This window comes from Podarcis vaucheri (genome assembly GCF_965113315.1).
Source record: "Podarcis vaucheri genome assembly, chromosome: 10".
In the NCBI taxonomy this organism is placed as follows: domain Eukaryota; kingdom Metazoa; phylum Chordata; class Lepidosauria; order Squamata; family Lacertidae; genus Podarcis; species Podarcis vaucheri.
Genome location: NC_138748.1, coordinates 19582722 through 19594881, shown reverse-complemented (window position 1 = coordinate 19594881; position 12160 = coordinate 19582722). Strand labels below are relative to the sequence as shown.

The window sequence follows — 12160 nt, the reverse complement described above, 5'->3', positions numbered from 1 at the left end:
TGGTTCATCTAGGTCAGCACTGTTTAACCAGTCTGGCAATAGCTCCCCAGGGTTTCAGACAGGAGTCTCCCCCAGTCCTACTTAGATCAATTCAGGGATTGAATCTGGGGTCTTCTACATGCAAGGCATGTGTTTGACTATTAGTCCTACAAAAATAAAAAATATAAAAATAAACATAAAATATTTTTTAAATCCCACGAAAAAAACAAAGCAAAACTGCTTACCAAATGCTGAAAATAAAATCCTTCAACAGCTCGAATCCAATGTCCAAAATCCAGTCCATACAGAAATGTCTTACAATACTTCTAAAATGGTGGCAAGGTTTAATTACATGTGGTCCTGAGTGATTTTAGAGATTGCAAGGCACTCTGGGTAGCTCAGTCGGTAGAGCACGAGACTCTTAATCTCAGGGTTGTGGGTTTGAGCCCCGTGTTGGGGGAAAGATCCCTGCATTGCGGGAGGTTGGACTAGATGACCCTCGTGGTCCCTTCTAACTCTATGTTTCTATGGACAAAGGCTTATCTTCTAAGCAGTGGTGGTACATGTGGTGTTATGAAGCTACGGAGTCAAGCTGGCAACCAAGTTGTTCGTGGATGGGGCTGGTGAGGTTGAAGTCACATGAGTGCACTGTCTGGACCACTGGATCAGCTGGTGGTAGCCCTGCTGGCGCAAACATGTTGCCCTGTTGACACCCTACCCAAGCGTGAAGCAGCAATACCAGTGCTGGGAGGGCAACTCCACAACACCCACCTCTACTGCCTTTAAGCATGTCTGAGACTCCAGGCACTCTTCCCCATATAATTCATGGACCACTGTTCTCCCCAAGCCCTAGATTCTTATCCTCAGAGCTCAAAATCTCCTTGCTATTCTTAAGCAGAGAAAGTACATTTTGGATCCCAGAATGCCTATCGCTTTGGCACCCCAAATATCAGAAGTTGCATGTGAAGTGAGGATAAACCTTGGAAGCTTTAGGTATATGATGCAATCCACTTTGACTAATTTTTTCCTAATGCATCACCACGCTATTGACATATATAAGAAAGGCCTGCTTCCTCAGTGTCTTAGCATACGTTGTTTTTTCTGGAAACGTGCTGTCCTTTTCAGGATGAGAACTAACATTCACAGCTAAGATGGGCACAGTCAGTGTTAAGGGAGACCCAAACCCAACTCTCTGTTCAAAGAGAAGGCAGGCTTTCTGGCATGGCCACTATCATTAAATATGGAGGCACAGAATTCTACTAAGGCCTTGCCCAAAGTGTGAAGCAGGATTCAATGTAAAGCCCATTCGAAGGAAATTAAAACTTCAGATGTCCTCAGTGTCTTTCAGGAATGCTTCAGGGCAGTAAGGACACCTGGGCTGAACATGAATTAAGCCTTGCCGCTTCTAGCGCAACACCTTGTTGTTGACCCATATCCAACTGGGCTGTGGAACACAAAAACCAAATCCAGTGGCGTTAGAGGGGCGGGGAGAAAACCCTCCACAAATAAAGCCAATAAAATATATCCAGTCATATAAAAAAGCTAAAACTGGGCCAATCTTTTTTATATAAAAAAAAATCAGCTCCAGTCCCTTGGTTTCACAAGAGAGGTATTGGGAAGTCACTCCTGGAGTGCTCTCAAAAGCTGAGTGGCCAAAACCCCTAAAGGAATGTAACACAGAAGCAGTTCTTAAATAGTTCACTGAGATTTTCAAGGTAATTGAATATCCTCGTTCCTAGATGAGCTCGAGGCTGCAGCCTCTCACCCGTGGCTGTGCGTGCAAAACTACACATCATGTCTAATTCCTGAAGTCTTTTCTCCGAAGGCTCTTTTATTATCAGGTAAAACCTCTGATAAAAGATGAAACATGGGACTGGTGAGGGGAAGGGGTGGGGGGGCTGTTTAACTCTTTCTTTCCCAGACATGGATTTAAAAAATACAGAGGCCTGTGCCTTTTATATCTTTGGGGAAAAAAGTAGTTTGGGGGAGAGCAACTTTGAGTGAACAAGCAGCTGGGAAGTAAATGGTTAAACAAGCATGAACACCCATCTTCTGCTTTACCTGATTAAAAGAGAGAGAGAAGGGAGGGGAGAGGAGTCATGAAACTACATATAACATCAAGTTCACCCTTAAAAAATATTCTAGACTTTAGGGTTTCCATCTTGGAAGGAAATACACAAATTCCTTGTGTGGGGGAAACTATGTTATGGCCCCATGAAATGGATTTCCCATACCCCTGAAACTGAAAAGAAACCGCACATGGAAATTTCAACTTTAAGGGAGAAGCGAAAAAAGGGAAAGAACAGGCTTAGGGAAAAGGAAAGCTATGGAAAAAATATGGCAAAGTAGCAACAAGTTTAGGAGTATATTGACAATCCCTTTACCTGATGCTGTTACCAGTAGGCTGTCTGAATCACATGGTCTACAGGATGAAGCACTAACAGGGTTTATGGAGGAGCTACAGGCAATGGTGGTGGGAATGACAAAGGAACTTTCTGAACATGCAGGTTGGTTCAGTCCAGGGGATTGGGGAGGCCAGGCACCCACCTGAGACGTGGCCATGGCTGGTATGGCACAGCCTGCAGATGCCACAGATATATCTAGTGTTGGTTTTGGTGGCAGCTGAGGTGAGGACTTAGAAATGACCTCCTCATTTATTACCCTGATTCCTTGAGGTGAACTGGAAGGAGGTGAGACTAGGGTTTTGCTGTCAGTTTTGGCACCTATATTAGGGGAGCGACCACTATCCATAAGGACTTTAAGCTGTGGGTGCGGTGGAGATGGAGTCTGTGAAAGGCCTGGCTTTTTGGGAGGAATGGGCGGAGGGTTTCCTCTGTCAATCCTCGACACACTGGGAGTCTTTAAACCCATTCTACCGACTGGGGGAGGATACGTGCCAACGTCTATCGAATGTGACATTCCCGGCCGTCCAGGCGGAGCGCCCTGAGGACTTGTGAATCTTGACAGGACCTGGGTGACGGTATTCCGAGCTAGCTGCTTGGCAACTAGGTTGTCTCGACTCGTGGGCGACACGTCTCTCGACGGAGGGCTTTGGGTAGTGTTTCCGTTTTGGTCTTGGTCGTTAGCATTGGTTTGAAATCTAAACCTAGCTGCCTGGATGCGTGGATTCAGACCTTGATGCCCGGTACTGCCGGCGGATGGAGAATGCAGAGAGTGCATAGACGACGCTTGCAGGTAGCTCTGAGGTGCTATACTGGGTGCTGGAGAGGATGCAATGTTATTTGGGAAGGGGGAAGGTAGACTGGTTAAGTCAGGCGTTGCATTTGGTCCGTTCTCCTCAATTCTGCTTTGGCCTTGAGTCAGAATGGGAGTTGAGGGGGACAGGAGCAGGTCATTGCAAGAAGAATGCCTGTCCATGACTGGCTTCACAAAGCCTGCATTGGAGCATACATTCATCTTTGTGTGGCCAGAGAGCAAAGGGTTGACAGCCGAAGGCTTTACCGGAACAGTTAGAGGCAACTTCCTAACACTTTCGGTTCCACCATCTAGCAACGCCGCGTCTGTCTGGCAGGCAAGCGTTCTCAAAGCCGGTCCCTCTGTTCCGACAGATACAGAAGCGGAACCTCTATCTTTGTTCTTACGCGGGAGGGAAAGGTGCAACTTACTGTCGTTCTCCTTTTTCAGCTGCTCAATCATTTTTCTCATCCTCTCCCTCTCTTCTCGGAGGTCATAGGTGTGCGCTTCTTCTCTGCCAAGCCTGGCATGAAGTTGCTCCCTTTCGGTGTCAAAGTCAGAAAGCTGCTTTTCCATTTGGGCTTCCATCTGCGCACTCCGCTGCTTCTCAACAGCAAGAGATTCCTCCAATTCGCCGGCTTTCTTCTTTTCTTCCTCAAATTTTGCCATGACATCTTCCAGCTTCTGGGCCTCTTCGACTATTCGACTAGAGAGCTGTTTACATTCTTTCACTAACATCAATACAACTTGTTTATTCTTGCCACGCTCCTCCTCAAGACGAGCACATAGCTTCTTATGTTCCATTTCAAGCTCTTGCAACTGCGATTTCTCCATTTCCAGCTACAAAGAAATGCAGAACAATATTCTCATTACCATAAGGGTTGGGCTTTCCCTTTTTTTTTAGTCTCAAGTAACAGAAATCAGCTGTATTTTATGTTATTAAAACGATAAAAAACTATCTTTAATGGGACCTGAATTAGACATTTTCTGGGCTAAGTTATTTGAGCCAAAATGTTGCTGTGTCTCTGTTTTCCAAACAGGTTAAATGAAAACTAAACTCATATTTCGTTGTCTTGATTTTACAGGAAAATACAAACTGCTCACTTTTTGTTTATTGTTAATGGGAACAACTACTTTGTTTCAGCAAATATCAGAACTATGCTTTTCGCAACTGACACAGTGTCAATGGACTCATCTGCAGTATATATATACACAAAGCAGTATTATGTAACTTCAAACAAACATGGCTTCCCTCAAAGAATACTGAAAAGTCTAGTTTGTGTAGTAGTAAGGGAGCTGACCCTATTTCCCCTCACAAGGCTACTATTCCCACAGTTCCCTAGGAAAAGGGATTGACTATTAAACCTATATGTGTGATTGGTGGGTGCCAGTCATCAGAGTGTTGTTCATTTGAGTATTTTTTTAAAGGGTACCATAATTTCAACAAAATCATCTGTATCAGACATCCCACAAAAGAGGCATCAAATTAAAACTATTTTGTGGTAATCAAGAACTTTCCCTATTTGCAAGAATCAAAAGCATCACACACAGGTGGCTCAATGGATTTGTGCATCTGGCTGTTAACCAAAAGGTTGGTGGTTCAATCCCACCTCAGGGACAAGATAACTGCATTGCAGGGGGTTGGACTAGATGACTCTTGGGTCCAACTCAACAATTCTATGAGAAGTCATCTGTGAACAAAAACAAAATGAGGGCAAGTGTATGTGTATTGGGAGACGGCCATGCCGGAAGGAATGAGTGGGACTAGAGAATGCTAGCTAAAGTCTCATCAAGACTTTAGGGTGCCAAATAACATCACCAGCATGCTGAACATGGATCAGCAACTACGGTGTACCAGAAACTCTGATGCTCAGATATACCGGTCAGCAAACTTGGAATTCTGAAATAGGTAGAACAGAATGTTCCTTCTATTTCCATGCTCGTAGGGCCAAGATTTATTCCCTCTTAGGAGAAAAATACCTGTTTCCTGCCCAGTAGCAATTTCAGAGCTGGATGTCCGTGAAACTGAAAAAGCTCAAACTTATGACTCTTGACTGAGGATCATTATACAGTGGTCCCTCGGGTTAAGTACTCAATTCGTTCTGGAGGTTCATTCCTAACCTGAAACTGTTCTTAACCTGAGGCACCACTTTAGCTAATGGGGCCTCCCGCTGCTGCCGTGCCGCCGGAGCACAATTTCTGTTCTCGTCCTGAAGCAAAGTTCTTAACCCGAGGTACTATTTCTGGGTAAGCGGAGTCTGTAACCTGTAGCGTATGTAACCCAAGGTACCACTGTACAATTCAAGAACATGTAAGGGAAAGGGCTTAGTTGCATGTAATGATCAGTGTAATGAAATGTGATCTTCATTCTAACCACAGGCATCCCCTCTCCCCCACCCCACTCCCCCTATAAAATAATTGCACACAGGGTTAGTCTGTAAGCTGATAAGAGAAAGCAGATAAAATGGTTGCAGTCCAGCATTTGCGATTACTACAGAGGCGGGGAGGGTTTTACATTCCTCTAGATGCTAAAATCATACTAATTTCAGAGTTGTAAGAAGATACTGTATGGTGAGTATATTTCATGTACGCTGTAATCTGGGGAACCAGATGGCCCAGAGGATTGGTAACAGGAGATGGAGCATTTCATCTCTAGGTCAGTGGTTCAATTTTGGCTTTGGTTGCTAGCGAAAGGAAAGTCATTACGAACTGGTGACTTCTGAGTGGCCTGCTGTTCACCAATAGGATTCTGTGCCCTCCCTCCAGCAGGGAGGAAAACTGATAGTCTGTTGGACAGCTCCTCCAAAGAATGTTGTTGTTATTTGCCTACGCTCCCTTTTTCTAATAAGACAGCTTCTGCTTTGTTTCTTCGAAAACTTTATAAACAAGGAATTAACAGCAGCTTTGCTGTCCTCCCCACCCACTCTGAATAATACGTCTTTTATGCTTAGCATAAGTAAAACAGGAATCACTCTGAAAGTGAAGCAGCAAGGGAATAATACTGCATATCCAAGAAAGAGAAGAAGCTAACTCTACACACTGCCTGGTGCTTGGATGTGCTTGAGAAACGAGAAAACGTTTGCTAAAATTCCAGGGATTTATACTTCAAGTCAATAAAAGTTAGCTATAATGATGGCACGTTGGATCTGCAGTCTTAAAACTCTTCATTTACCGTATTTTTTGCTCTATAAGACTCACTTTTTCCCTCCTAAAAAGTAAGGGGAAATGTGTGTGCGTCTTATGGAGCGAATGCAGGCTGCACAACTATCCCAGAAGCCAGAACAGCAAGAGGGATTGCTGCTTTCACTGCACAGCGATCCCTCTTGCTGTTCTGGCTTCTGAGATTCAGAATATTTTTTTTCTTGTTTTCCTCCTCCAAAAACTAGGTGCGTCTTGTGGTCTGGTGCGTCTTATAGAGCAAAAATATGTTATTTTCTAAGATCTGGGAGGAGAATGGTGTGGCAGGACAAATATTGGAAGAGGATATTTCTGCTTTATATCCAGCAACACACATCCCCCAGAGTCACTGAATTACAGCGTCAATCACAAAATTGTCTTGAATTAGCGACTGGAAAGACCTAATAGCAAAATACTTTGGATAATGAAGGACAAGGGAGCATGTGAAGCAGCATCATGGCGGTTATCTCAAGCGCACGTTCTTGACTAGGCCTCAAAATATGAGCCAAGTAACTGAATCAGATATGACGCAATATAATGAGAAATGAGATGTGGTTTAGAACCATGTGCATTATCTGCCTTGGCAAACAAGGGGTGCTTTTCAGGGGAAGAACTCTGAATAGCTACAACTGCTCCGCATATCCATGACAGTGGCCAAGTAACAGTCCCAGGTTATGCATTCATTTGTTGTATTTCTGCTCTCACATTCCTCAGGGTGGTTTCCCAAAATGACCAATTCTAATTGCACTCCAAATCACAGCAGCTACAGCAATAATAAACTCCTCCATGCAAATTGGAATGCATTCGCACTGTCAGGATATTTTCCAGAACCGCAGAAGAACCCAGCCTTCTTTTAAACATTAATTAAGTATAATGCTGGGTGATGGAAAACGCATTTGCCCCTTTTCCCAGAGTGGCAATATATATATATATGTTTCTACCTTGGGTATGCTAATCCATGTTAAGCATATACAATTTTCACATTATAATTCCTTCCACAGATTGTCTAATTGACAAAGTAGTGACTGGGAAGGAAGCAGGGGTGATAAAAATAGAGCAGGTAACTTTTTGCTTTTGGTGTTATTTTGATTTGTTTACAAAATAAAGTTAAGATAGGTGAAAGGGGAAGGGAAGCCTTTGCAGTGGTGGGCTCGATAGGCAGTGTGATTTTATCTTGTCTATACCTTTAACTGACTTTTTCAGCTGACTTTTTATTGTATCATTATTTAAGATTTTATTTTATTTTATTTTATTTTAAAAAAAGGATTAGTGGCATTTTTATACCACTAATGGTATAAATGGTTTTGTCAGCTTCTCTAAGGATAAGCTGCTCTTTTTCTAATTGGAGAGGAAAAGTAGACTACATGTTTTGAAAGATAAATAAAGCAGATAATGTACGTGGAACTGTTTGGTTTTATGATGCATTTCTTTTGCTTGATTGTCTCGTTTTCTGTGCACTGTTTTCATGTACACCACTCAGAAATGCAAATAAATAAATAAATAAATAAAACTAGCTAAATGGTTCGTTATCTCCCTTCAACCTCTCCCTACTGTGAATATATTCAAATTCGAAATGATTCCAGATGTGTACATCTCAGATTATGCCATCCGCTCCCTATAGCAGATTCTGCTAAAGGAAGCAGGACGGGCCGTTCCCTCATGTTGCATATGTGCTTTATAATATGTTTGTTTTCTAGATGAGTCAACCTGACTAAGCTACCTACCTTTCCACTTCTTTGCCCCAATACTCTTATGGAACCTGCTCCCAATTTGTTCCTTCATGTCCCAGATTTTCATGTCCATCTAGGCCGCTAGATCCCATCTTGCCTACACATACCTTCTGATTTTCTTGTACTGCCTATCCATGCTTCCTGTCAACACAGAATCCTATCCCAACATCAAACTGTTTGTCAAACCCAGCTTTAGTTCTCTTAAGCTAGCCTCTCATGGTCAGCTGAGACTCAGAGGTGCTGCCTTCAGCTCCTGCAAAACTAGACAAAATCTATATGAGTATTCTCTCTCTGATCAGAAGAAACTCATCAGGACATGGGTACCCAGGATAACACCCTCTGGATGTTGTTGGATTACAGCTCCCATTATCTGCTAACCATTAACCATGCTTACTGGGTCTTAATAGGAGTCCAAACCATCCAAACAGCACCATGTTTGGCTACCCCTCTATCATAGGGTTAAAAAAGAAGTCAAGCCACTTGATCTCCTAGTAATACTGTAATGCATCTGTCTCCAAGAGTATGAATCACTGTACGAAGCATGTTTATCTTTAATTACTTGGCAAAATGTATGTAAATAAAGTCCAAAGGAGGGTTTCAGGTGTCATGCAGTTGATCCAATTACGTTGAGTTGTCAGCCAGCAGCGGCTATATTGGAGATATTGAGCTATTGTTAGTTCTTAGCTTATAGTAAAGGTATTCTCTCAGCCACGTTTGGGAAACTAGCAACTTTGCCCCACATTCAGATCTTGTTCTGTTGGGTTGCCATCTGATCAGAGAAACTGCAATTGAGTTATCTTTTGAGTGTTTAGACAGTTCATCTATCTGTTGGTCAAAAATATTATTTCCGCAGTGAAAATAAAGGTTTATTTGGTTTAGTTTTAGACACCCACACACGTCAAAATCAGACATAATCTTAACACAGCCACTCCCTCCTGGGTGCAAGTGAAGGGAGAACGTCTCTTTTAATGATGGCACTTGCCCTTTGATTTAAAGAAACATTTTTTTACATCTACTACCCAATTAACTGGGTGCACCATTTCAGCTGATTAAATACATCTAATTGCCAAGCGGCCTGCAAGCAACTCCCACGGCCGGTTTCCAGGAACGTACAAAGACAAGGAAAAGTTTCTTACCACCCACTTTTTATTCAATATTCACAGAGGCAGGCTTTGGAAACAGGCTCTTGGATAATGGCGTTGTCCTGAGCGAATTTCCACCCCCCCTTTCTCTCCCACTTCCTTATTTGTCATCATCATCACCTCCTGTACAGGGGACACTAAGTGCCCTCTGTCTTCAAGCTCTTTGCTCTCCTATTTTTAAGGCTCGCCGGGTTCTGGGAGAAGGTGGGTCTGGAATGCTTTCTAGTGACAATGTGCCAGCCAGTTGCTGCTCCGCTTCTGCCTCTTGCTCCTTTTCCATTATTTCCTAACTTTTCCCCTCATCTGCCTCTGAGCTGTGACCTCCCTCAAAGCCCTGTTGTAATTCTGAACTCTCTTACTCTTCTCTGGATGGGTCAAGCTGGGGAGGCGGTCTATAATAATAATAATAATAATAATAATAATAATAATAATAATAATAATATTTTAAATCCCACCCTCCCCAGCCGAAGCCGGGCTCAGAGCAGCTAACAAGAATAAAATAATAAAACATTCTAAAATCATTTCATTATAAAATCAGTTCAAATCAAATTAATGGCAACCATTGGGCTAGAGTTCTGTGAGGATTGCCAAAGGAGGGGGTCAGGCCAAAGGACTGGTGGAACAGCTCTGTCTTGCAGGCCCTGTGAAAAGATGTCACGTCCTGCAGGGCCCTAGTCTCTTGTGACAGAGCGTTCCACCAGATTGGAGCCACAGCCGAAAAAGCCCTGGCTCTGCTTGAGGCCAGCCTAACCTCCCTGTGGCCCGGGACCTCCAAGATGTTTTTGTTTGAAGACCGTAAGGTCCTCCATGGGACATACCAGGAGAGGCAGTCCTGTAGGTACGAGGGTCCTAGGCCGTATAGGGCTTGCTACATTCCTCCTCTGCCCAGTCCCTGACACTAATCAATGGATCTAAAACAGGAGTACCCTACATAGTGCCCTCCAAATATTTGTCGGATTACAACTCCCCTTTTTCCTGATCATTGGCCATGTAGGCTGGGGCTGATGTGAGCTGTAGTCCACCCAACACTGGGAAGGCATCACATCTGCTACCCATGATCTAACCAATTGATCAATTAAATGTTGCAGCCCTAGCTGAAGGTTTGCATTTCTTCAGAATGGCCATTCTTTAGCCTCAGGACTGTATCCAGTTGTCTTGCTGGGCCCCTGGATGATGAGGACCTGGTTCCCCTGATGACCAAAGACACAGGTAAGCTGACAGAGCCTATGGCATCCCTGGTGTTCTGGGAAAGACGTTCCAAAACCCAGAAGGGATGATCTTAATATTATGTAAAGAGGAATATTCTTCCATTGTAATAATTGAAAACTATCCACCAGAAATGTGTCACTAATGATAAAATACAAATAATACGGCCACTCTAGAATCACACACACACACAAAATTGATTTCTAATTATTTTAAGTCATAAAAATGAGAGGGAATACATTCTTTTGGAGATGTGGTGAGCAAACAAAAAAAGGGGGGGACGAAAGAGCAAGTCAAAGGGGGGGGGGAGTTGATGTGGTACCTTCTTTTGTCTGTTTTCAGCAGCAACCAACTGAGCTGCCATTCTCTCTTGCATTTTTCTGCAGTGAGCCATAACAGCTTCTAAGATGGAGAGTGGGTTGGTACAAATGGACTTCTTGTCTTTATCACCAGCACCTGACTCATAGTCTCGCTGCAGAGCCAGAAATGGGTCACTAAGATTAAATCTCCCATACCGCTCCTGGATAAAGACCTCCTTCCTCCGTGCCTAAACAGAGAGATAAACAAAAAGAATCACTAGAGAACAGTTAAATGAAATGTTAACACACACAACAGTGCTATACGTAGAACATCTGGGAAATAAACAGTCACACGTTCAGCAGATTACTTCAGTATTTTTAACAATACATAAGCCAATGCATTTTGAGAATAGCCATGTTTTATGCCAGCGATCTAAATTAAATCTTATTTCCAAGTAACACCACAAAATAAATAATATATATATGGCCTTTATATATGCCTGAGAGAAATCAATTATTTAAGATTTAGGTTTATTAAGTGCAGTTAATAAGATGTGCCCATTTTAGCTTTCTTCCCATCTCCCAGAGTTCTCTCTTTGCTGCTGCTACACACAACTATAAAGGTTATGTAGATGTTTTGTTGCTTGTTACCAAACCTATCATCAGAAATGTGGGAAAAGAACATCATTTGAGAAAGTCAACACAAACAGTTATCATAAGACTGTTATGTTCAAAAATAAAGGATGCTGTGTGTTTTGTTTTTTACTCCCCTTCCTTTTAAGTAGTTACAAACCCCGTCAAAGTGCTGCAAGTTCCTGAAGGCAATGCTTGCAAAAAGCCTGATTGCTTTGGAGGGAAATGTCACCTGTCACCTTGTTGTTGTTTAGTCATTTAGTCGTGTCCGACCCCATGGACCAGAGCACGCCAGGCACTCCTGTCTTCCACTGCCTCCCGCAGTTTAGTCAAACTCATGCTGGTAGCTTCGAGAACACTGTCCAACCATCTCGTCCTCTGTCATCCCCTTCTCCTTGTGCCCTCCATCTTTCCCAACATCAGGGTCTTTTCCAGGGAGTCTTCTCTTCTCATGAGATGACCAAAGTATTGGAGCCTCAGCTTCAGGATCTGTCCTTCCAGTGAGCACTCAGGGCTGATTTCCTTAAGAATGGATAGGTTTGATCTTCTTGCAGTCCATGGGACTCTCAAGAGTCTCCTTCAGCACCATAATTCAAAAGCATCAATTCTTTGGCGATCAGCCTTCTTAATTTAGGGCTGGCACAAGATATTGCACTGCTGAAACCCCTTTTTTGCATCTCCCTTGTCTCTGCTGTGCCTCTTCTCTTCATTGTGATGGTACTTTAGGAGAGAAGCCCTGCCTCCACCTCCCTGTCTCACTCTAGAAAGGACCGATGGGGGGGGTCCTTCTCGAGTGAGG

The 12160-nt window shown here is 43.2% G+C and overlaps 1 protein-coding gene across 2 annotated transcripts in view; it reads right to left on the bottom strand.

Moving 5' to 3' along the window:
- CTTNBP2 (cortactin binding protein 2) overlaps positions 1 to 12160 on the bottom strand; it is a 122156-nt gene that overhangs the window by 72759 nt on the left and 37237 nt on the right. For both annotated transcript variants that reach the window (XM_082239439.1, XM_082239438.1), the window contains exons 3-4: positions 10752 to 10976; positions 2364 to 4014 (exon numbers count right to left, since the gene is read on the bottom strand). In XM_082239439.1, the coding sequence (XP_082095565.1) occupies positions 2364 to 4014; positions 10752 to 10976 (1876 nt within the window). The remainder of the gene's footprint in view (positions 1 to 2363; positions 4015 to 10751; positions 10977 to 12160) is intronic.